This window comes from Staurois parvus, unplaced genomic scaffold (genome assembly GCF_062004578.1).
Source record: "Staurois parvus isolate SC_StPar_1 unplaced genomic scaffold, SC_StPar_1.0 ptg000310l, whole genome shotgun sequence".
Classification (NCBI taxonomy): Eukaryota; Metazoa; Chordata; class Amphibia; order Anura; family Ranidae; genus Staurois; species Staurois parvus.
In genome coordinates this window covers 970,831-997,823 of record NW_028318106.1, presented here as the reverse complement: position 1 = coordinate 997,823, position 26,993 = coordinate 970,831, and the positions used below count along the sequence as shown (strand labels likewise).

Below are 26,993 nucleotides of genomic sequence, written 5' to 3'. Positions count from 1 at the left end.
AGAGAAAAAATTAACTGGAATGCATCAAAACACATAAAAAATGCATTGGAACTCGTCAAAAATGCATCAAAAACATGCCTACGGAAATGCATCCAGAATGCATCTGGATGTGTTTCTATGGTGTGAACCAGCCCTAAAAGAAAACCATTTCATCACTTTTTCAACTTGTTTATTTACAAACCTGATGTATTACCTACCTGATCATCTTTGCCTTCCACCTTGAGAAGATGTATATTCAGAGCATGAATGGATCTCCTTTCTTTTATATTTCAGACTTACCAGGTTGACTTGAAGCCAAATGGATCAGAAATGGTCGTAACAAATGAAAACAAGAGGGAGTATATTGAGTATGTTTTCCTGTTTTTTATACCAATATTAATTCCTCATTGATGTGTGCTGGACTGTACTGTTCCCTACTATCATGGATGAGCTGTATTCAGACTAGCAGGGGAATCTACACAGCGATCTTACAGTTTTAAGTATAATTAAATCCTTAAAGCCCCACTCTGGGCAAAAAATGAATGATCCCTTGCAGAGGGGCTGTGAGCGCACATCACGGGTTAATAGCTCATTTGTCTAGGGGAGAGTAGACAGGAGATGCATTCTTACTTTACAGCATTTCTTCACACTTGCCTAAAACTTTTGCACAATGCTGTACAGCCCTAGCCAAAAGTTTTGAGAATGACACAAATATTAATTTTCACGAAGTCTGCTGCTTCAGTGCTTTTAGATTTTTTGGTCAGATGTTACTATGGTGTACTGAAGTAGAATTACAAGCACTTCCTAAGGGTCAAAGGCTTTTATTGGCAATTACATTAGGTTTATACAAAGAGTCAATATTTTCAATGTTCAGCCTTCTTTTTCAAGAACTCTGCAATTCGCCCTGGCATGCTGTCAATCAACTTCTGGACCACATCCTGACTGATGGCAGCCCATTTTTGCATAATCAATGCTTGGAGTTTGTCAGAATTTGTGGGAGGGGTTTCACCCGCCTCTTGAGGATTGACTACATGTTCTCAATGGGATTAAGGTCTGGGGAGTTTCCTGGCCATGGACCCGAAATTTGGATGTTTTGTTCCACAAGCCACTTAGTTATCACTTTTGCCTAATGGCAAGGTGCTCCATCATGCTTGAAAAGGCATTGTTTGTCACCAAACTGTTCTTGGATGATTGGGAGAAGTTGATCTCAGAGGATGTGTTTGTACCATTCTTTATTCATGGCTGTGTCCGTAGGCAAAATTGTAAACAAGCCCACTCCCTTGCCTGAGAAGCAACCCCACACATGAAAGGTCTCAGGGTGCTTCACTGTTGGCATGACACAGGACTGATGGTAGCACTCACCTTTTCTTCTCTGGACAAGTTTTTTTCCAGATGCCCCCAACAATCAGAAAAGGGATTTATCAGAGAAAATTACTTACAGTCTAATCCCTGTACCTTTGTTATGCTGGAAGACCCATTCACAATCCGTCTTCAGTGTTCTGGCTGAGGGAAGAAGGTTCTCATCCAAGATTTTACAATACGTGGCCCCGTCCATTGACCCCTCAATGTGGCAAATTCGGCCACCTTTAGCAGAGAAACAGCTCCAAAGCAAAATGTTTCCTCCTCCGTGCTTGACTGTAGGGATGGTGTTCTTAGGGTCATAATCATCATTTTTTTTTTCCTCCAAACACGGCGAGTCGAGTTGAGTTAATGCCAAAGAGTTTAATTTTGGTCTGACCACAGCACTTTCCAACAATCCTTCTCTGAATCATTTAGATGTTCATTGGCAAACTTCAGATGGGCCTGTACATGTGCCTTCTTGAGGAGAGGGACCTTGTGAGAGTTGCAGGATTTCAATCCATGGCAACGTATTGTGTTACCAATGGTTTATTTGGTGACTGTGGTCCCAACTGCCTTGAGATCATTCATAAGCTCCTCCCATGTAGTTCTGGGCTAATCCCTCACTTTTCTCATGATCATCCTTAGCCCATGAGGCAAAACCTTGCATGGAGCTCCAGACCGAGGGCGATTGATGGATATTTTGTATTTCTTCTATTTGCGAATAATCACTCCAACAGTTGTCTCCTTCTCTACAAGCTTCTTGCTGATGGTCTTGTAGCCAAATCCAGCCTTGTGCAGGTCTACAATCTTGTCCCTGACGGTCTTTGGTCTTGCCCATGGCATTGCCCAAGAAGGAGGTTCAGTGGACAGGTGTCTTTTATACACATAACGAATTGTCATTAGGAGCACCTTCTTAAATTGACAGTACTAATCTGTGTACCACATGAGCACATAGCCAGTCTGTGGGAGTCATAATTATTGTTGGTTGGTAGGGGATCAAATACTTATTTTACTCACTGAACTGCAACTCAATTTATAACATTTGTTTTTTCTGGACCCTTCATTTCTTTGTAAGTGGGCAAAATTACAAAATCTGCAGGGGATCAAATAATTTTCCCCACTGTGTGTGTGTGTGTGTGTATATATGTATATATATATATATATATATATATATATATATATATAATACCCACACATACACATTAGGCTGATTTCTCGGCAGTCACGTCACATTACACGAGTCTGGTTTAGACTGCCTGTATTTTGGAAATGTAGGAAACTACAAATATCTATTTTCTATTACAATATCATTGCCCAATGAAAAGGGATCACCATGGCCGTTAAGTCAACTTGACAAGGAATGGGAAAAAAACCTGCAGATGCTAAATTGTAACTGCTTCTCTTGCCACAATTACATATTCACGCCTCTATTTTTACTGTCAGTCTTCGTACAATACATCTTTTTTTGTTCCACACAAAAGCTCTTCTGCTGTGTAGCTCTTTAAATTGACAATGAATCAGCCGGGACATGAAAAAATTGATTATTCCCACTGAACCTGTAAGAGTGATCCTCAGGTCATTCTAATTGAAAAGACTGGTTCTATGAAGACTGGTTCTATGAATAACGTGGGTGGGGCTGGGTAATATGTTAAACATGCACCCCAAGGGAGAGGAGGTCAGACATGTCTCTGTGACTATAGGCATATTAATAATTGTTGAATGTTCTTTTGGGTGCATTTGTAATTTTTGTTTTTTGTTGTTTTTTTTCAGCCTAGTCATTCAGTGGAGATTTGTTAACAGGGTACAGAAACAGATGAATGCATTTTTAGAGGTATGTTCTCTTTCGGTTGACTTGACTATAACTATGACTAATTTTTACATTTCTTTCTGATCCAGCAGCTTCAGTGTGTTGTGCGTTGTTGGCTTGAAAAGAAGTCTTTGCTCTTTCTTGTTTTTTTCCTAAGTGCTCCTTCAGCGTCCCCTTCAACTCTGTCCTCTACTTTCCTTTTCCCTTTTATATAGGGGTCATCCAAGGCTCTGTCCTGGGACTCCTCCTCTTCCCTCATTCTATTCTCCTCCCTTGGTCATTTGATGACCTTTCATGGCTTCCATTACCATGTATATGGTGGTGCCATCCAACCATCCATATCCAACTCTGTACTCCCCAGCTCACACTGCAGTCCTTGTGCACCACCAATTTACTAACTGACATATCAATATGGATGCCATATCACTTTATAAAATTACAATTTTACAAAACTGAACTCGTAATATTTCCTCTTCCATCTTGTTATCTCTAACCTTGGCTAATGCTGCTCACTCCTCCTTGGCTTACTTCTACACCTACACCGTCTCCACCTCAGTCTATCAAGAATGCTGCTGCCAGACTTATCCACAATTCCAACTGCTCACTATCTGCCACACTTTTCTGCCAATCCCTGGACTGGCTTTCGCTAAAATGTAAAATACTAACTGTAGCACTCTCTAGTGTGCTACTAGAATAGTGCAGTGTATTATACGCAAAATCATTGTATATGACTCAAAGTAGTTGTGTGAGTCATGTGATTTAAGTTTGGCTTATTTCAGGTCACCTGGATGACTAAACCGGTTGTGGCTCTATCGCCTCTGACTCTGGAGGACTATAGAACCTTCCAGAACTCAGTAAGTAGGAAGGGGCATAGGCCTAATCTGCATAGTTATGGAGGTCTGGCCAATCCCAGGTTTGGAGGCCCTGGTAGAATGGTGGACTGCCCCATAAATATGAGAGAGGCTGACAGAGGAGTTGGGTGGAAGATGGAGTGCTGAGGAGACTGCCGCTGTATAGGAGGGGTCCCCTTGGTCTGGGGGGTGGGGGTGGGCCTGGCATCTAGGCTGGCTCGGGCTGGCTCAGGAGGATGCATTCTATGGAGAGGCGTGGATGGGGTCAAGGCCTGGGGCAGCAGGAAGCAAGGAGGACAGTGTGAGTACAGCAATACACTCTGAGGTCTACAGGGGAAAAGACTGTCATACATAGCAAGCTTTCTAAGGACAGCATGGGTTCAATCCTTAATGCTTGTCCTATTTTCAGAGAAGCCAGGAGGGCTGGTAGTGCTTTCAGGCTGTGGATCTGGGAGCAGCTCTAAAAGGGGAGAGAAGACATCTCTGCATGTAGCTACAAGAAGTAAAGTGATTTGTGAAGGGTTGCTAGTTCTTTGCCCATAAAGGGCAGCTGCTACTGATACACAATGACTGATGGCTTTCAGGAAAAGAACAGTCCAGTATCTGCTTTTGTATATAGGAAGGAAGTGTCCCCCTTCACTTGATTCAAGCCAACTAGGCAACCCAAAATCTCTAAATCCCTATCCAAACCGAGCCCATGGACTGGTCACTGCCTTTGGATGCAAGTCAATGTGGTAGAAATACCTGTTGCCTGGCTATGTGGAGGGAAGCTTAGGGATACCCATTACACAGCGACCCTCACAAGGGTAGTGCTACACAACAATGTACAAAGCCATCCACAACTCTGGCCTTGCTACATCACCAACTTCATCTCAGAATATCACCCAAACCATCTTCATGGCTTCTCCTAAGACTTCCTGCTCTCTTCTTCCTTTGGAACTCCCTACCCCAGTCTGTTCAGCTATCTCCTACTCTGTCGTTAGGTGATTCCTGAAAATTCATCTTTTCAGGGAAGTCTATCTCACCTCTTCCTAACAACTGAAAATTTACTTTCTCCATCAACTCATTCTCACACTATTACCTGTTGTATCACTTGCCCCTCCCTTTTAGATTGTAAGCTGTTAGGAGCAGGGCCCTCTTCTCTTGCATTGTATTATAGCTGTACTGTCTCTTTATTTTGAAAAGCTCTGCCTAAGCTGCTATTTAAAGTGTTTGTAATGGCTCAAGGTTTTTTACCGCCATGCATTCTATGCCTGAAGGTAAAAAAACCTGTGTGCAGAGCCCCCCGCCCCCCTAATACTTACCTGAGTCCCATCACAATCAGCGATGTGCACAAGAGTGTAGGGGCTCTCCGAGGACTCACCCCCCACCCACTAGCTGAGGCAGCAATCACAGCAAGTGAACCGATGAGAGAGAGAGGGGGAGGTGCCGAGCTGCACCTCTGTCTGTGAATGGGAGCGAGCCTGCTTGGGTGCCCCCATAGCAAGCTCCTTGCTTTGGGGGCACTCAACAGAAGAGAGGTGCCAGGAGTGCCGGAGGGAGACCCGAAAAGAGGAGGATTGGAACTGCTCTGTGCAAAACTACTGTAGAGAGCAGGTAAGTATAACATGTTTATTTTTTTTTTGCCTTTAATATCGCGTTAAATCCTAGTTCCAAGCTAATGAAAGTACTGAAGCCAGAGGCAGCCAGGATACTAGTTTTTTTAGTAAGTTGACAGAAGTGGCAGCCCTTGTATTTTTATTCAGTGGAAATTGTTATGACCATTGACAGAGCTGTGATATTTCTTACAAAATAATTCAAAGTGTTAGAAAACCTCAGAATGTGCAATTTGACCAAAAATGCAGATTAAGGGAAACCTTTTATGAGAAAAATGTGGAGGTGGCTATTGCTGACCTTTACTTCTGAAAATGTCAGTTGCTTTGCAGCCATTCTGTCCCACTGCCCTGTTTTTAATGGTTTTTGTTCTCCAATTTTCCTGATCAGCATACTTGTTCACGGCCAATGATTCTGCAAGTTTTGAATCCTAGTATACCAGCCAGGCAACTAAAATGCCGAAAAGGAGATTAGCAATGGCAGTCCCGTATTTCTTTCATGGCAGGATCACTTCACTTTTTTTTTTTTAATATAAAAGTTATGGGGAGTCACCAATGCTCTGGTCCCACTAATGTGGCTATGCCATCCAATCAGATACATGTATGCGTAGCTCATGGAGACAATCTGATTGGTTGCCAAAAGAAATAGTATACTTGACTTTTCTTATTTCTTTGCTGAAAATTGGACTCATCTTTCTACTTTATTTTAAACTTACAATAATTGTTTGATTTTTTTTTTTCAGGGATTTACTGAACTCATTCCTATTGATTTGATAAAGATTTTTGATGAAAATGAACTTGAGGTATGTATATACATCACAATAAACTATTCTGTCTCTACAATTCAAGCTTTCTATTCCATTTTGGGTGCAGGATTAGGTGGCCTAATGTATAAAGAAATGTTTATTTTCTCAGCAAACCTATGTGTAGATGCCAAGTAATCATTTTGCGTAGCTACAGGGTTAATATAAAGTGCCACCTTCTGGAAAAAAATCAACAATGCCATCTGAAAATATAATTAATTCCTTATAATTATAGGACTATTATAGGAATAACTTTTTTTTTTAATATGCTCAATCTTGCCCATTCTGGAATAGGAACACTTTTTTTTAGTAGGAGCATTTTAGGAATATATATTTGTGTGGTCCAACCTGAGCTCACTTTTTTTTTGCTAAAGGGCTGAGATGTAGGATCTCCAAGAAACAAAGGATTTCCATTTTTCCTGGATATTTCCTTTATTACAGGTCCTTGTTGCACCATTCTAAGCATGCTATACAATTAATGTATTTCTCTTTGTCTACTTTATTCTGTCTCGCAAGTCCTTAAATTCTTCCACCTAGCTAAAAGCTGCAGAGATTTCCTATCCCTGTGATGTTCATATGAGAGATGGAATGTATGGGAGCCCGTGTGTCCCAGGCAATGGTGGCTAGCACCTGCCAGTTAGTGTATTTGGAAGCTTTATTAGAACGTTCTTCAAATTGCCAGGTCCTAGCTAGCATTGACATTTGCCAAGCAAGACAAACTCTTATAAACCAGTCTACATTTAGGAGAATCCCCATCCATAAAAGTATATATATCTTTATATATACATAGTAATTCTGTCTTCTAAAAAAAAAGATACATCCAGTTTATACAGACTGGATACAAAGTCCATCCAGGTCAACCAACAGTATGCCATGAGTGTCCTAAACATATTTTTTTTATGGCGCAACTAGTGATTAGGAGTGCTGAGACCCACTTTTGTGATTGTGAAATATATTGAGTCTACATTCTCTCCAAAATGGTGAGCGCTACAAATTTTCCATACTGTATATATTTAGGGGAATTTCCTTGCTGGATGACTATAGACCCATTTAGATTTCATTTCTCCATTCCAGTCTAAAGAGTAGATAAGGTATAGGAGTTAATTTCAGAGACTATCATATATGGGCATGATGACTCCTGTGACAAAAGAGCCCAATCACAGAGGATGCACATTATGGAGCCCGTGGGTGGGTGTTGTGCAGTTGTTGCTTTTTTGTTTGTAATTTTTTTTTTTTCGTTACTGAAGTTCACTTAATTTTCACATTCTTGTATAACTCTATGCACAGCCTGTCGTAACACATTGTTACCTGCTGCTGTGTACAACAACGCAACACACAGCAATGCATATCAATACACTTGTGTGAACAGGGTATATAAATGTCGCACCCTCCTAGTATAGAGTAGGCTGTTAGGTAAACTTAGTTTGACTCTTCTGTAATCAGTGGAGCAGAGGTTGATTATCTAGGGCTGTTCAGTGTTTTACAGGCTGCTGTTCTGTTACATCCCTCTTCTTCTAGAGGATTCTAGAAGTATAATGGAAGGAAGGACAGAACAAGCAGCCTGAGAATTTATGGGTCTCTGATCCCTGGTTATGTGTGCCCAGAAGGTGGTGGAAGAGCCCATAAATATTTTGAGGCCTGATGCAGCAGTTGAGTGTTCCTGGGTCCAGTCCTGCTGGAGGAGACCCCTGTGCAGGGGCTCCGCCCTGGGACAGGAGTTCTAGAAAAGCCTTTGTGAAGACATCAAGGCTTAGCTGGGGGGCCTATTTGCGATTTCAAGTCCAGGGACCAGGTTAGATCTGGAGAGAGCCAGGAGGAAGTTGATGGGGAAAGAGTCCAGTTGTCCTATGATGGTGTGAGTCTACATCTTCCTCACTATGACAAGCCTGGTGGATATCAGCAGGAGGCAATCTATGATCCTGCGGGTGAGTAGATGACCCCAGTGCTGAAGGAAAATTATTGTGTGTAGATTTTAACTCTGGAAAGAGTACAGGTCACAAACAGCTCAGAGATCCTGTTAGACATTCAGCAGTTTATGCAGGGCAGCCAGAAATTGAGAAGTCCTCAAGTTATCCAGTGCTACTGTTGTCAGGGTGTCCAGTGCTTCCTATCCCAGTTCATAGTTCCCAATAAACCCTAAAAAGAAACCCTAGACTGTTTGCTGAGCAAGTGGAAGAATGAAAAAAATGCTATGTGCTTGGTTTTGTGTGATGTAAGGGGGGAGACAGGACTGTATTCACCAATAGCTCCTACAGGTGTGCGTTACATATATAACTATTGTATTTGCTGTGTTCCTGCGTTTAGCGTGTGTTGATCAATGCAGATCAATGCCCTTAGCATGAACAAGCCCAAAATGTATGCAGTAATGTGTAACTGATGATAATTGTCTGTTTCATTTTTCCAGCTTCTAATGTGTGGTCTGGGAGATGTGGACGTAAATGACTGGAGACAACACACACTGTATAAAAATGGATATTGTCCAAACCACCCAGTAATCCAGTGGTACTGGAAGGTAAGAATACCTATTTTATCCTGATATTATCAAATTGAACCAACTAATCAGAAGCAAACACGGAGTGACTTCCAGCTCAGCTGTGCCCCGCCCTGGCCCATCTAGGTCTATCTGATCAATAGAAAAGTTTGCATTGGAGATGGAGAGCAGTAGTGGAAATCTACCTAACACTTTCCCGATTTTCCAGGATGTGCAGGTGTTCATTAGGCAGCCACACATAGACATGGGAGGGAGCTGAAAATTAAACAGAAGGAAATCATGTTGCTCAATTTTAATTGCATGTCAGAAAAAAACAATCAAATGTCTGCTCTTTGTAAGATTGTAAAGCCATATCACCAAGAAATATGAAATTTCCTTATAAAACTGAAGTGCAGGAGCTAGTGCAGTGGAGAGCAACTCCACGTTTGTTGACATAAATAAAAAAACAATCCCCCCTGGGTGATCAGTGTATATTGCAGTGATTTTAACTAACTTTGTAGCAGATTTCAATATATCCTTTGCAGACTGATTCTGAATGGGCGGCCCAATTAATTAAAATCAGCTGGTGCACTCTCAGTGTTCTAATGAGAGGGTCTGCGTCGCTTTAGAAGTATCTAACCATTGGGGGGGTATTTCACGTAAACTGAAATTCCTATTGCAGGGTGTGCCTAAAATTTCACTTTTATGGTAATGAAGACTTCTCATCAGTGAGCCAATTTTTTTGAGCAAACCGATTTGGTACCCAGAGGTTATTGCTGTTTTACTGTTGCTCTTTGCGTTATCCTTCTGAATAGGTCTGGTCATTTTGCAATGTGGTCTGGTTACATTTCCCACTCTTGTTTGTTATATTTGAATAACAGAGTGTCATTCCTGCCCATGTCTAATGCTGGACTGTACTTGTACTAGGCTGTGCTGCTGATGGACGCAGAGAAACGGATCCGATTGCTGCAGTTTGTCACCGGGACTTCTCGTGTGCCTATGAATGGGTTTGCTGAACTCTACGGTTAGTAGAATTCCCAGGATGTCCAGTATGTATTATTGGAAAAAACAACACTTTTAACTTTAGAATTCCATCTAAATTTCTTCATTTTAATAAAACACAATAAAAAAAAAATTATATGGCGAACACTACTCTCATATGTTTTTCCTGTCATTTGAGGAATGTGTGGATAAAAATGGAACCCAAAAAACGAAGATAGGCCTGCATTACCGTTTGCTGGCTTTTGGGATCAACGTCAAAATAATTTCCATACAAACTACTATGTCATACTGCACAAAATGATACAATATTGTAAACACAAAACCAAATTTTGTTGGATACAAATAAAAGAAAGCCCAGTCCATAAATGAACAATACCTGAGCAAAAGAATAAAAAACCTACCCTAACCTATAAACACATCTAAAATCCCCCCAAAAAAGCACACATCAAGATCTCACCAAATATTAGTCAATAACAGGTGAAATATTAGTATAAATCTAAACCAAAGAAATGAAACAAGGATAGTAATGTATTAGAAATAAAGGTATATGAAAATATAACCCTACAGATACTTCCAAAGAAATATCTTTTAGGGAGGACCCAATAACGCCAATACCAGAAGTATTTCACGTGAAAGAAGTAAAAAAACATATTTTTAAAAAACTAGTATAAATATTATTTAAATATATATTTTTTTAATTCTGTATAACTATTTGAAATATTTGAAATATTATTCATATTAATATTTTTTAAATATTCTATAAAAATAATATTTTTACATAGAAATATATTTATTTGACATATAAATATTTATTATTATTATAATACAAGTTTAACAATAACTAATCAGAAATGTAAAAAAAAGTATTTTATCTGTTCAAAACTCTTTATAAAGTGCACTTTAAAGGCATAAATACTGTACAGGGACATGATAAGAAATGAATTCGTAAATGCATTGAAAAGCAATTAATCCGTTCCGGAGGTCAGAAAAAAGTCAAAAAAAGTTTTATCTGTTCAAAACTCTTTATAAAGTGCACTTTAAAGGCATAAATACTGTACAGGGACATGATAAAAAATGAATTCGTAAATGCATTGAAAAGCAATTAATCCGTTCCGGAGGTCAGAAAAAAGTCAAAAAAAGTTTTCTGTTCAAAACTCTTTATAAAGTTCACTTTAAAGGCATAAATACTGTGCAGGGACATGATTAAAAAAAAATGTGTGAATGCATGGAAAACCATTTAATCCGTTAATATTAAGCCATTATTTTCAATGGATTTTCATTCGTAAACTGAAAATTACATTGATCGAGGCGTTTGTAAACCGAGGTATGCCTGTACATGCTGTTTGATTTCCATCTTGCCTGCAATCTTAGGCTGACACCTCAATTCAATAGAGACATGCTACAAGCCCACTTTAAACTCTCCAAAGGTGCTTGGCTTGTATTTGTAGAGCACTGGGACGAGACTCTGGAGGAACATCCTGCTGTTAAATCATTTTCTACCAAATAAAAAAAGTGTTCAGAGAGCTTAAGATGATGCTTTCTAATGCCTCGGAAACCCATCTGAAACATGAATTACCGTTACTGACATGTCTGAAGTGTTTATAACGACTTTTCTCCCAATGCTGGGGTGAACCTAATCTCAATGTTACTCTTTTGTTTTCTCATTAATCTAGGTTCTAACGGTCCTCAGCTGTTTACAATAGAGCAGTGGGGAAGCCCAGACAAATTACCCAGAGCTCACACATGGTAAGTCATACAAGCACTGCAGATTTTGTGGACACCAGCTCTCCCTTGAGTGTTAGGTCATAGCATCCCAACCATTGATATGTGCACATTTACACTGGTCAAGACCAGAGTTGCCTGCAAAACGCTCCCTTTCTGTTGCGGTGTGAACAAGCCCTTGTGTTCTTCTGATTGAATAGCCCAGTCCTCCTAAAGTGGTTGTAAACCTCAAACATGAAATAATAAGCAGATCCCTCTATAGCGTGTGCGTGTCTCAATTCAGAGCATTAAATGACATTTTTATCTGCTGCTTAGTTCCTTTGATATCAGCCTTAACCACTTCTGACAAGCTTTCCTGACACCAAGAGAACAATGGTGTCAGGGGAGCAAGCTCCAGCAGACAGTCTGTGATTGACAGCCTCAGCTTTGTTCCTGTGAGCTGTGTGAAGGCAGGGTGTGTGTCCCTTCCAGGACTTCTTTTTAGCAGGAACATGGGGGAACACAGTCCAATCACCCCCTGACACAGAATGTATGCAATGGCATGGAGGTGTGCTGCAGAGTCTATTGATGCTGGCTGCTTGGGGATCTATTGTCACTGGAGGGATCTATTTGTTTTGGGGGGGTCTATTGTTGCTGGTGGTAGATCTTATGTTGCTGGGGGGGATTCACATGTTGCTGGGAGGGATCTGCTGTTGAGGGAGGGGGACTATTGATGCTGTCTTTGGGGAAATATGTTGCTGCTGCCACCATAGGTCTATTGTTTCTGAGGGGGTAATTTGTTGCAGATGGTCCATTGTTGCTGGGAGGTCTATTGTTGCTGGCCACAGGGGATCTATTTGACTGATTTTCTTTTTACATTCAACAAATTCTATACAAGTCACTTAGCACCACAAACTGATTTTTACTTTTATATTCTCTAAAAGGGGTGGTGCTGTGATGTGGGTGGGGGTGGAACCACGGAAAGTTGGTCAGAGGTGGGTAGGGGTGAAGACAAAGGGCGATGGGAGGGGGGGGTCCTGGTCCCTTCCCTCCAATCAGCGGTCAGAGTTCTCCTCATTGAGCTCTACTGAATGTAATTTCAGCTCTCCATCCCCTTTTTTCTGAATTCTCAGACAAGCTTTATAAATCCAGCATTTTGAACGGATGTAGAAAAGAGAAGACTGCAGACAGACAGGTGCAACTTATGTAGGAGGATTTGTACTATCTCTGTGTATAGGTAGATTCAATGTCTGTTTGCCCTGACCATTGTCAAGTGAAGAGGGACATCCAAAATTTTTAGTTGTCACCAGAACAAATTGTCCAATGGGTTCAATAGTTTCTGAGCAAAAGCTGTCCAAGAGGACATTTCGCTCATTTTTTTGTCTATGGGATAGGAAGTAGTAATAGTTTTTCCCTAATGAAACAGGTGGTGAAAAACTTTTTTTCTACTCTATTCAATAAAGTATGTTGGTTTTAGATGCACTTTCTTTTTTATGTACAGCTGTGATCAGGGGCGGACTGACCATTTGGAAACTTGGGCACTGCCCGAGGGCCCGGGGTCAGTAGGGGGCCCCATGAGATGCCCCTGGTACCTTTTTCATAGGCTTTTTTGAGTTTGGGCAAGGACACAGGGGCCCCATGATCCCCTATTGCCCGGGGGCCCCATGAGTTGTCAGTCCGCCCCTGGCTGTGATAGTTTTCGCATAGCATCACTTTCATCACCTAAGTAAAATGTTTTTGGTGTAATACCTCCTACAGCCTGCAGGTGTTGCTATATAGAAGTGGATTATATTACTGATCTTCACTACAGTAATAGTTGGGGCATTGGTGTTTGCGAATGATCACTGTTGGTGTCTGTAAAGCTAAAGATTTGTGTTAGAGAAGAGAAAGGTTGTCAGGTTTTTATTTCTGTCTCTGCTCCTGTTGGGTAGTGCTGGTCCACTCTCTCCATTTGTACTGGTGACATTTGTCACCAAGACAAAAACCATTGGAAATCCAATATAATTAGGGTTGTTACCAGGAAAACAGGTGAGGAAAAATCTAATGGGGACACCTGTTCCTGTGACAGTTATCGAAGAGGGGAATTCCCCTCACTTTGTAGAGATTTCTTGCTTCGTCTCTGAGACAGGAAGTAAAGGGAAATCTCCCCTAAAGGATGGACAGCAAAAAATGAACTCCAAAATAAAATTAAATTAAAATTCCCTGTACATGCACTTTTTAATGTGTGCCTTAACAAAATGTTCTCATTGCATTTTTCTGTAGTAATGTATAAATAAGCTAGTGCCTTTCAAAGTCCCCCATTCCTTCCTCTACTGACATCATGAAGGTGCATTGCTTTCACCACCTAAAGACACCAGAATAGGTATTCAGATAAGATCATATGAATTTTCTGTCTCTCCTGATCTGCGTTATATGTGTTCCTGCTCATTGACTTTGTAAGCAATAAAGCCAACGGCCTGGCATAATAGCAAAGCAACTTGCATTTTCTGAATGAAGACCGCAATGAGAGCCAGTCAAGGAACTACTAGGGTCGAAAAGGTAGCACTACTGGCCCTAGAGTTCCACCACCATGGGGGGGGTCTAAGATGGCAGGAAAGGGACCCACTGCAGAACATGTGAAAGGGGCCTGCTGTAGGACCGTAATAAAAGGCCCTCGATGGGAGGGAAGGGCCTCAACTGAAATTCAGGCTGGCCCTTCATGGTTTCTTGCATCGGGGGCCTTGAAGATTCTAGTAATGCCTCTGATGAGAGCCTACTTATTTTTCTTGTGGCAGATTTACTTTAAAGCTGAACTCCAGGCAGACTCAAAAGACAAATAATAAATGTCTGTATTCATTAATTAATAAAAATTTATTATTTGCCGCAAATGATGGCCCCTAGCGGCTAATTAACAAACCATTTCATTAAATACTGCAATGAAAATAGTGTATTACTGGCTTACACTATATGGCCAATAGTTTGAAGATAACTGACCATGTCACCTGTGTCAGCTTGTTGGACATCCCATTCCAAAGCCACGAGCATTAATGTGAAGTTGGCCACCCATTGTGGCCTACTCTTCTAGAAAGGCCTTTCACAAGATTTTGAAGTGTGTCTGTGGCTTTCTGTGCCCCTTCAGCCTAACAAAACGTTTGTGAGGTCAGGTAATGATGTTGGACAAGAAGACCTTGCTTACAATCAGTGTTCCAAATTATCCCAAAGATTTTCAGTAGGGTTGAGGTCAGGCCTTTGTGTAGCCCATCTGAGTTCCTCCACACCAGACTCATCAAACCATGTTCTTATGGAGCTGAGTTTATGCACAAGGGCATAGTCTTGCTGGAACAGAAAAGAGCCTTCCCCAAAGTGTTGTCACAAGGCTGGAAGTGCACAAATACCTAAAATGTCTTTGTATTCTGTATCAATACCAGTACCTTTCACTAGGAACAAAGGGTGTCCACAAACGTTTGGTATATCATTTTTTGAAAGGGAATCTGTTATCTCTTTTAAGAGTTCTTGGTTAACTTGTCATTAGATTGTTTTGCATTAGGCATTTTCTTTTTTACTCTAGCTCAGAGTGCATTAATAATATAAAAAAAAAAGAAAACACTGACCCATTGTGCTTTATTTCAGCTTTAACCGTCTAGATTTACCTCCTTATGACTCCTTTGAAGAGTTGCGGGAGAAACTTCTTATGGCAGTAGAGAATGCTCAGGGATTCGAAGGCGTTGATTAAGGAGTAACCTTTTCCTCTTCAATAAAACGCATCTTCCTTTTTGCAAATTTGAATGAAATGGACGCTACCAGTGATGACCGAGAGATGCTAAACAAAATTAAAAACAAACTATAAAAGAAAATCAACAACCAAGAAAATGACAAAGGACTATGGTGACACTTTTTTGGGCTGTTGATGTTGTGTCAGTTTACGTAGCAAAGTCGGATAATTTTTCTTGATTGCTACAAAATTTGCTTACGGGGGCAAAAAAAGTTGCTGGTAAAATGGTACAATTTTTGAAATCGAAAGCGTAAACTGTGCCAATCTGGAACCTTTTCTTTTTGGGTGTTCAATCGACAACTTCTAACGCTTGGTCTGCAGAGCACTTTCCTCAGTTTGGACCTCTGGCGTAATAGACTGCGGATGGTACTTTCAAAGATCAAGACCGCGTTTGCACACTGTTCATTGTATGCTTAAATTACATTTCAGGAGGACTTTATTTATATGGTGCCAGCCCTTTATTCATTATTTTACCTATTTTCTAATGACAATGAATGGAACCAATCACATGGAAGGTATAGTATTATAAAATGACATGTTTACTTTTTAAATGATTTGAACTTACTTTCAAATTTTAACATAATTAAAGCCGCCTACTCGAAACAGTCGAGCTACTTCTGTTTTAGTTCCAAAGACTTGGTGAATTTAGTGCAGTGCCAAAAAATAGTCTTTTAAATGCATTGAATTTTTTTCCTTTATAACAAAGTTCATCTCTGATAAATATGATTTGTATCCCAGATCACTAGGAAAAAGAAGCCCATTATTACTAAGAAAAAGTGCAATGTCCCTTTTTGTGAATATAAACTGCTGTGTATGGTTACTGCCCTTCCTCAGTGTTGCAACTGAGCTTACCTGAACCAGGAAAAAAAATCAGTTCCTGTAATACAGGGAAGCATCCACTGCCCTGCCATGGTACACTGTAACTATCAATTTGCATTGCATTGAACACAAGTCACAGAAGAGCTTATGTATGCAAAGTGCACTAAACATTTCTTGTTTGTCAGCCAATCAGCTCCCAGTTGTGATTTCTGCAGTGCAGAGTTGAAAAGGAAACACAGATTTCGATTGGATGCCATGAATTTTTTTTGTTGTACACTTTACATCAAGCCTGATAACATCATTATTGAAATGATATATTAGCTTTTCTACCAGACAGTTGCTAATGGTGTTAGTGGCGTTTAGTGGTATTTATTTTTTAACCTGATTTTGTAATTACTTGATAAATTTCCATCACACAAGTTCCTGAGCATGACCTGGAGTATGAGGGTGTTGTCACAACTGCTGGCACGCCAACTGAAATTGGCATAATCACACCATGGATCCATAATCAATAATAAAAACATTTATTAAAGTGATCACATTACAATAAATGCAGGTCCAATATTTCAAGGTCACACAGGATGTCTTCATGGTCATGCCCAAAGAAGAGGTCCTGCATGGCCTCAAAATGATCCTGCACTTATGATGTGATCACACAAGTTCCTGGGTACGGCCTGGAGTACAAGGGTGCTGTAGCAAGCCTTCTGGGACTGCATAGTTAATCACACCATGGATCCATAATTAATAGCCCAAATATTTATTAAAGTGATAACATCAGAATAAGGGCAAGGCCACATGATGTCTTCATGGTCATCCCTGAAGAAGAGGTCCTGTATGGCCTCAAAATGTTCCTGCACTGTGACCACTTTTAATAAATGTTTGGACTACTGATTAAGGATCTATGGTGTGATTATTTTTTTGTTATTTAAAGTTATTTTATTACCAATTTCTAACAGTATCTGCAACCAGAGGTAGAGAGACAACACTAGCTGTCTTTTGAAGCAAGTGCAGTCATGATGGTGCGATGGCCCCTCATCACATCACTCCAGTTTCCTGGGGCACTTGCCCAGCTGAGAAGGTTGCAAGAATCTGTTTGCAGAAACTCTGTAGCTTTAGGTAAAATAAATCTGCATTGTAGTAATTGCTATATAATGAATAAACTGTTTATCTAGAGATCCAACAAAGTAATTGACCCCCTGCTGATAATATGTTCATGTGTTCCTGAACATGCAGCAGCTGTGTAATAATGTTTCCTCTGATAACAGTGCAGAAAATATGTTAACTTTGCTAGTTCCCAGCAAGTAGATTCTGTTAGTTACAGTTATAGGTTCACTTACTGGTATTCCTGGAAGCTGTAGTAGGAGAGGGCAGACATATGGCAAATTCCAGATTTTCTGGAAATCCCCCTTAAACTTTGAGGAGATGACAACTTAAACCTATGAGTAGAAAATCTCAATTGTTAGAAGACCACAACTATAGGTTCACTTACTGGAAATCCTAGGAGCTGTAGTAGGAGAGAACAGACAGACGGTGAATTTCAGATTTTCTGGAAATCCCTCTTAAACCTAGAGATGGCAGTGAAAGATCTATGAGTAGAAAACCTCAGTTGATAGAAGACCTCAATTATAGGTTCACTTACTGGGAATGCTGGAAGCTGTAGTAGGAGACGGCAGACAGACGGCAAATTCTAGATTGTCTTGAAATCCCCTTAAGGAAATGCCAAAGTAAAACCTATGAGTAGAATCTCAATTGTTGCTGTGCTATTTATTAAAATGGGATAGTTGGTAAATACATTGTAAAAATACATAAATGTGAAATATCTTTTCTGTCAAAGGGTTTGTTATTCAGGTAGTGTATTTAATTCACAATTTTCTACCATACCACCCTATTTCCTTCTTCCTGTGTCACCTCTCCATATCTGGGCTATTTAAGAAACAATGGATGGACACCACCGTAAAATACATTAATGTTACTCATGAACAGGCGGGTGAGATGAGAATCTGTAATGGTAAACCAACATATAACCATGTCATCTTTCTGACAGCATGGTGTGGCAGAAGAGTGCAAATCACAAGACAAGCCAAGCAGATTTGGGAGTCTGTGTCTATAGGCTTTAGTTTGCGTCACAAATTTTTTCTCCCCATAAAAGTCTATGGGAATACAATAGAATCTTGAAGCAAGTTAGAAAGAAGTCTACTGAAGGTCAGATGAACCTGTCAGTGGAATCTGGATGATCTCAAAAGCTTCTTAAACTGATGTCAAAAGCAAGGTCATCAATGCAGCCCAAAGCCTTTAGAAATATGTGGGCAGGTAGAACAGTTTGTGTTCAGCTCAACCTTTTGAAGAGCGAGGGCCACTTAAGTGATTTGGCAATCGGTCGCGAGCCACAATGGAATTAAATGGTTCAGAATTTCAATTTTTTTTATTATGAATAGTATAATGATCATTTTCCTCCTGCAGCCATTGAATGCCGGCAAAAGGGAGAGAAGGAGAAGCCAGATTTTAGCAGTTTCAGGAGGAAAATAGAGAGGATCTGTTTTTGTATATGCCACCCCCGCTGCCCCTCCTGTCCAAGTGTAAAACAGAATATGACAGAGAGGCCACATAGATCCCCTGGAACATAGGGCACCATTGCGACCCCTGACACTGCACCAGTGGTTGGAGGGACAATGTGGTAAAATCACGTCTCATGCAAACCGTGATTTGGGTGCCATTAACATTTAGGCTGTATTCACATCTGCTCGTTTCGGAAACACACTGAAAATGCACTTTGCACTTGCGTGCCATAATGGCATGCAAGCTGCGATTGTGGTGTCATTAACAATTATGCTGCATTCATATCTGCGTGTTTTTGAATGCATGGCCACCCACGCTTTGACACGCATTTCGGAAACGCTCACCGTGTTTGCATTGCCATGCATTCACATCTGCACATTTCTGAACTTGAATCTTGAACTGGATCTTGAACTACTAAGCTCCATAAACAACATAATAACGTGAAAAAGAGCCTACAGCTCCACCTACTGTCTTGAAATTAAACTTAGAACAAATGAGAAATTATTTAGGTAACTCAAACTTTCAGTGGTTGCAGGATGAAAATGAAGATGATCAGTTTCTTGTATATGCCACCCCTGCCGCCCCTCCTGTAAAACAGAATGTGACAGGGAGGCCACACAATATGGGGCAGGGTCGCCATTGCAACCCCTGGCACGGCATCAGTGGTTGGGGGTGGGGGTGGTAAAAACATCTCCACTCTAGGGTTTTACCATCACACCTTCATCTGTGCACCTGGGAAGTCCTTTATTTCAGGTTTAAAGCTGTGATTATATCTTGACTTCAGTTCCAACTTGAAGTTTTTTTTCAATGCCCCCCACCCAATCCATCATCTCACAAATCAATAACAGCGTCCCGCAGACCTATATATACAATACACAATCTCAGTTTTCTGACTATTTTATTTTAAAACCATATCCTTCTTTTCCACTAGTTTGAACTTTTTTTCATAAAAAATGCCCATTACCTTCTGTGCCATTGGGTCAGGAAGTGAGAAGAATCTCTTCAATAAGTACACAGGCAACAATATGTACATTTTTGCTTGGACCTCTGTTAGGTTTGTTTTGCTGTCTGTGGGCACTGTATAGGTGTCTTTACTTCTCATTAGGAAGTAGTGGAAACTGTCCACAGCAAAGATACTTACAGCAATTAAAAAATCTCTAGTTGAGGCCTTACATAAAAACCATTGAAATACCTGAACTGAAACCCTTTCCCACTCTATTCAAAACCAGAAAAACAATTTGGTTGGTTTCCTTTTTGAAGTAAGTGTAGCTGATTTCCCTTTGTATTCAAGGCCTTTATAGGAAAGTTTAATTTTTTTATAGATCAGCCAACTTAGAGAAGCTAAGCAGTTTTTTTGAAACAATGCTACTACCAGTGGCAGAAAAAAATAAATGTTTATAAAAAAAAAAACAAAAACAAAAAAAAACACCTTAAAAAGTATTTTTCTTTGTACAATATTATATATGTATGGCCAAATTTGTGGATGTTTGGTCCTCACACCTATATGAGCTTGCTGGATATTCCATTCAAAACTATAGGCATAGTCCATACTCCTACTTTTGGTGGCTCCAGCCTTCTGGAATTTTGGAGTGTTCCTGTGGGAATTTGTTTCCTTGTAGTCAAAAGAACATTTGCGAGGTTTGGTACTGATGTTAGAAGGGAGGATCTGACTCGTGATGAGTTTTCCAATTTATCCTAAAGGTGTTCAGTAGGGTTGAGGTCAGGCCTCTGTGCAAGATACTCAAGTTCCTCCACATTAGACTGTTGCTGCATGGCTGGAAAGGTCTAAAATGTCTATGTACTGTAGTATTAACAGTTCACTTTACTGGAAATTCCTGAATGGGGTCTCCATATACTTTTGGTCATTTAGTGTTTTTTTTTTTCTTACAATCACAGTATTGCAGTAAACTCTCAGCCCACTGATTAACTTTACTGGCTCACTACTTCCCAATATGTGATTATCACTGCATGTTCATCTGCAGTAACATCTAATTTATGTATTCATTTCAATCATAAGGTTTCTGTTTTACTTTTATCCTTGAGGTTTTCACCTTTATTTTATGCTGGCCCTTTTTAACAGAAAACCTATGGATACAATCCCAGAACTAAAGATGTGTCCAACCAATAGAAAGTAATCTTGTACCAGCTTTTGCTAAATTATGGTCAGTAACAATACAATTTCTAAAAATAGTAGAGGCTATATTTAGTAAATATTAGTCTTTTACCCTGCCACCAGATGGAAGCTCTAGTCTTTTTATCATATTAAATGAAGACCTTTGTATTCCAATAAGTCATCACAGCAACAACTCAAACAACTTGGTAGAAGTTTTCAATCAGACAGAGGGAGCTGCAAAGCAAGCTCTTCTATGTTGTCTCTTGGATAGCAATGCTTAGGGAACCCTTTGTCATGAAATAAATATTTATTGAAAAACAACATTTGTTTAATAGTAGTAAAATTGAGAGGTAAAACAACAATTTAAACCTTATAAACCTAAATACAACTAAACTAAAACCTGGCCAATTCCATTAGTTCCCCTTCATTTGGAGATTACAAACTTTTCCAGGTGAGAAAGGAAGGAAGCAAAACTAGAGGAAGAAAATGTATTTTGTAATAAACCACTGTGGATCATGATATGATACCAAGGTTCTTATCAAACAAGATAGAAAAAAAAAAACCTTTGGCCAGACTTTTTTTTCTAGTATTGGATATAGTGGGGAAGGGTAAGAACCTCCTTGTGTAGTATATGTAGCAAATGTCACTCATATATCTTATCTCAGTGGTGTACCCTGATTTCCATCCCGAGTAGCATTATGTATATGTATGGCCTGTACACTGCCTGTACCTCACCATTCTAATTCACTTTTATGGTTGTCTTGTACTTCCTTGATGTGGAGAGAAGCCCAACAAAACTGTTCTTCATATCATCTTATTTAAAAGTCAATGGTCCTTCTGTAGATCCTGACATGTAACATGCATGTTCTGCCTTTCTACCTGCATTTTTTAACATTGATTTTCTAAAACAAAAAAGCTTATTTAGGCTTTCCACTGCCTATACCTAACAGATCTGTGAGGAATAATGTGATCCTCTATAGTATATTAAATAGGGTAGGACGTAAAAGGGAAGTTTTGGATTTTTTTAAAAATCATACTTACCTAGGTTCTAAGGGTGAGAACTGAGTGATTGGACACTGTTGATACCTCAGTTCTCTCTGTTGCTCTGAGCAAAAAACCGGGACTGTCAATTTCTGATTCTCTGCTCTACCCAGACCAGCGCTCACTGCAGTGCCTGGCTCTGGATGGGGTGGGAACAACTGGCTCACTGACTGGGCTGAGCCAGTTGCTGGTCCAGGCTCCTGGATGGATCCCAACCTTGAGTGACATAATCCTACAATCCTCCAAACAAGCTTTGGCTGTACTTCTCGTTTAAAGGAAGCCTTTCTTGGGAGAGGCATGGAGGCTACTATTGATGACTTTAGATTGTTCAAATGGTGGTTGTCTTACTGTCATATTCTTTTTCCTGCTTTAAGAGGGTAACTAACACAGGACAGTGATGGTGATGAGGACTTCTGACAATGGCAGCCTCTGTTTTTTTTCTCTTTGGAAAGGTTTACTTGTTTTCCTTGTAATATAGTGGCAGCTTATCCTGGTTAATGCTTTGTAAGAGTTTTGGTCTGTGGAGACTTTAAAAAGATGTTGCACGTTTCCACAATGATTATCAGTTTTGAGTAGAGTTACTTATTAATGAAGAGCTTCCACGTGGCATTATCCTTCTCAAACCATGGTCCCTATCCACAGGTGACATAAAATCCTTCTTTAATCCAAAGTCACCCAGAGCACATAAGAACATCCCGTCTGCACCAGAGACTTTTATCAAAAATGATATTGTATTAATTCTGTAGGTGTTGTCTTGAGTACAACATCCATTACACTGGTTAGTGTTTTCTAGGAGTTGTAGAAGGTATAATTAGTAAAAAGATAACTCCCCAATACCAGCTAGCTGTGAACTCAGACTACGCTGTATACACAGAGGAAATCTATGTTGAGAAGGGTTATGAAGTGCCCTATTGTTGACCTCATGCTAAAGAATTCAGTTACCAGCGGCTTCAATATTTTGAGTCACTGATCTAAAATAAAGATTACTTTCTCTTTTTTGCTGCCTTTTGGACTCTTAAATATACCATTGAAAGCATTTTGTTTTGTCTGTTCGATAAGATGGAACCTGTTGATGAAGTCAGATATTGTGTTCTATGCAGGGGCGGACTGACCATTTGAGTACCCGGGCACTGCCCGAGGGCCCAGGGTCAGTAGGGGGCCCCATGAGATGCCCTTGGTACCTTTCATTGTCTTTTTCATAGGCTTTTTTGGGTGTGGGAGAGGACACAGGGGCCCCATGATCCCCTGTTGCTAGGGGGCCCCATGAGTTGTCAGTCCGCCCCTGGTTTTGTGTATACTTCCTGTGTTATCTTAGGGAGTCCTTATAGTTTTTATCTTGGACTACAGAATAATTATTTTTCTTTGTTGTGTAAAGGACATCAGGGGGATTCATTAGTTAAACTAGCCATAGATGGATTACATTTTGTCCGGTTCATCAGGGACTGGTCACATTTCGATCCATGTATGGCTGTTCCCACTCAACAGAAGTTGATCTAATGATTGACTTTTCTTGAATGGGAATGTTGGAAAACTTTTGGCCATCAGCAGCTGCAGCCAATGGGCAGAATGCAATGGAACAGCAGGAAGGGTCCCTCCATCCACCTCACTTCTGTGGATGCATGAATCCATTCACTCTTATTTTTTTTTTTTAATCAACCCGCTGGCTAATTAAAAGAAAAAAAAGTCAACTATCTAGCCTTAGACAACTTGGCAGCCTTGACCCTATACCTTGCAATTAAAAAGGCACGTGGTGTCAGTCCATTAGAGGAAATTAGGAGCTGTGCACATATCTGGCAGATCAGCAGTTTTTTTTTCTGTACTTGTAGAGTCTTCAGAGGGATAAAATGTGGAAAATGTGTATATATTGCCAAGATTTACTGTACATGTTTTTATTTGATTTTGCCCTGACATATACTTTGAGTTGGAACACCTGATATGCATACCTTTTGCAGATCAGTGACTTTAAAAAAATAAAAAAAAAAACAATTTGAAGTCAGAGTATCAATGTAATCAGCCAGTCAATTAATATCTCTGGGTAAGCTATGACAACCTACATATTTCACTCAGTACAAGTTACCCTAAATAAGTCAACATTTATCTTTCCTTTGTACCGCATTTCCTCTGCTGTTTGGATCTCTAGTAGGTTGAAATGGTTTGATGAAGGTGATATTTTACCAAGTGTATTAAAATTTGAATGGTCCGATATTTTTGTATATGATATAAAGCAACCGCCAATTTTTTTGCACCAAAGTCCTGTTGCTATTAGATATGTCTATTAGCTTTCATTATAAATGATGTAGATATATTGATGACTTTTTTTTTCTCCTTTTAGTTTTTTTTTTTGGGGTGCCACACTATGTACAAAGTATGTACTGAAATTCAAAAGGGTTTAAACTGTAAAATATTTCATACAAACACTGGATACATCTTGTGTTAAATATACAGCTTTACAGGACAATAAATCTGTACAATTTATATATACTTTTTAAATATCACAGACTGTAGTATTTAACAATTGTTTTTCTCTCTTTGTCCTCATTTTCTCTGTATTTTTGTATTCTTTTTATATTACGAATCTTGTAAAAATGACAAAATGTATTAATATAGTACCCATCAGGTAGGGTGGGGCATTTTTTATGGTAGGTCATCAAACCTACAGCTTTCTACATAAGTGACTACCTGTCCTTACCTACTACTATTCCTAAATCCCTATGGTGAGAAGTTAAAAGGGGTGGGGCCTATTTAATGGGGGTGTCCCCCAGAATATTGAAGAATGGCTTTTAAGCACCCGCAAAGTTACTACATTGCACTTTTACGAAGCTAGGAGGTATGGTTTTTTAATTAATCAACAGTATAATTATTGGTTATACACTATATGGCCAGTGGATACCAGACCAGCAGACCTATATGTGCTTGCTGGACATCCCATTCTGAAAGCATGGGCATGAAAATGGAGTTAGCCCCTCATTTGCAGCTTTAACAGCCTCCACTTTTCCACAAGATTTTCTGGGAATTTGTGCCCATTAAGCTATAGCATTTGTGAGGTCAGGTTAGATTAAAAGACTTGGCTCACAGTCAGCGTTCCAATTCATTATCAAGGGTATTCAGTAGGATTAGGGCCTGACCTCTTGGCAGGCCACTTGAATTCCTCCACACCAAATTCTTCAAACTATTTCTTTATGACTTTGTGCACAGGGACCTAGTCATACTGGAACAGAAAAGGGCCTCACTCAAACTGGTCACAAGGTTGGAAGTGCACAGTTGTCAAAAATGTATTTCCATGCTGTAATATTAGCAGTACTCTTCAATGGAAAAAGCTGAACTTTGGTAATTTGGAGGAGTGTCCACATGCTTCTGACCATATCGTGTAGATCCCTGGTAGATGTTTTATTTCTCTTTGCTGTTATAAATCCATTAAAGGTGCATAAAACTTAAAGTGAGAATCTATATAATGTGAAAGACTAACATGTAAAACAAAGTATGTAGAAAATGTGTACAAAAATCAAGATATCCAAATCAAGATATGTGACTCAGAAACAAATTGCTCTGTGCAGAAGGACATTTGGTAGTTTTCTTCAATACTGGACAGGAGCATCAGTCAGATGTGTTGGGAAATATCATCACCCATTACCGTAACTTCAACTTCTATTTTTTTCCCTGTTCTAATAGTCTCCTGAAACTGTTAGATATTTATCAATGAATGCTATCAAAGCCTCTTTATTGTAAACCAGCTTGTGATCTGTTTTATGGCCCTTTAAGATGGAATGTATGTTGCCAAATGTAATCTTCAGCCTCCTGAAGCTTAAATCCTTAGCGTATTCCTTCCAAATGTATTGGTTTTCAGACATTCCAAATACAAGATGATGCCTTTAATAAAACCGCGACGTTTCTCCAATTCTATACTGTTTCATAACTATTTATTACAACGAAAACAATCTTATAGCAAAGCTGAATTATGTGTCTGAGAGACGCTCAGTACCTTACGATTGTATAGCGTATGAAATGTATTGCTTATGTACAATGCTTGTTTAACAGTCATAATAGCTTTATAAATGGATATAAATAACTGAGAATGAGGACTTTAGATGCTTTCCGCATGGAAAGAGACTTATGTGACAAAACAATGAAGGTGTTGTAATGAAATCATGCCTACTGCTGAATATTTAATAAAATAATTCTGAAACACGTCCCGTGGTTATGTTCTTAAGTCTCAGACATGAGTGTATGGGGCTGAGTATATAAAGTACATTAAACAATAATAATAAAAATTATTTATTCCTGAATCCATCTCTCCTGGAGGTAAGTGTATCCATGGTAACATTCAGTGTGATGGTGAAGAAATTCTAGTCTGGTGTTACAATTGAGGAAATCATTTCTTTAAACAGAAACTGGATTAGTATCTAAAATGTTACCCTTTATACTAAACTGCGGGCAAAACAAAACCAAAAAAAACTCCAATTCAGGTACATGTTCATTTAAAAAAAATTCATTAAAGTCTATCTATAGCCAAATTTTTGCAGGGACTCCACAGATTGCTCCTGACTCCATTGTCTCAGGGACACCTCCTTACCAGACATGATGTTAGGGAAAAACTTCAAAAGTAACATAGAAGTGAAAATTATTTTCTTATTTGTACAGTACAGGTCACAGGATCTCTAATCATAGACCATAGGCAATATGCAGCTATGTTCAGGAAATTGGACAAGAAAAGGAAGCCGCAGGGGCATTCCCTATATTACAGGTACTTATATAGCGCTGCCAATTTACGCAGCACTTCACATACAGTATATATTATACATTCAGTCCCTGCCCTCAAGGAGCTTACAATATAAGGTCCTTAATTCAAAATCATGTATATACTTACTAGGGCCAATTTAGACAGGAGCCAATTAACCTACCAGCATGTCTTTGGAGTGTGGGAGGAAACCAGAGTACCCAGAGGAAACACACACAGGCACAGGGAGAAAATGCAACCTCTGTGCAGATAGTGCCAAGGCTGGAATTTGATCCAACGACCATAGTGCTGCTAGGTGGAAGTGCTAACCACCTACCCACTGTGCTGCCTATATAACACCTCACACTTCCAGCTACGTGTCCTTAGGTGATGGACCCATTCTCTCTACTAAGAAAAGCTTACCTCTTCCTATTTAGACTTTTTTCTCCAAGA

At 39.7% G+C, this 26,993-nt stretch overlaps 1 protein-coding gene across 12 annotated transcripts in view; it reads left to right on the top strand.

Moving 5' to 3' along the window:
- The window catches only part of NEDD4L (NEDD4 like E3 ubiquitin protein ligase), a 635,056-nt gene extending 609,043 nt beyond the window's left edge, over positions 1 to 26,013 (top strand). For all 12 annotated transcript variants that reach the window (XM_089683436.1, XM_089683437.1, XM_089683438.1 and 9 more), the window contains 7 exons: positions 274 to 347; positions 3,091 to 3,151; positions 6,314 to 6,373; positions 8,778 to 8,885; positions 9,771 to 9,867; positions 11,519 to 11,591; positions 15,156 to 26,013. In XM_089683436.1, the coding sequence (XP_089539562.1) occupies positions 274 to 347; positions 3,091 to 3,151; positions 6,314 to 6,373; positions 8,778 to 8,885; positions 9,771 to 9,867; positions 11,519 to 11,591; positions 15,156 to 15,258 (576 nt within the window). In that variant the 3' untranslated portion in view covers positions 15,259 to 26,013. The remainder of the gene's footprint in view (positions 1 to 273; positions 348 to 3,090; positions 3,152 to 6,313; positions 6,374 to 8,777; positions 8,886 to 9,770; positions 9,868 to 11,518; positions 11,592 to 15,155) is intronic.
- Positions 26,014 to 26,993: the final 980 nt, after the last annotated feature.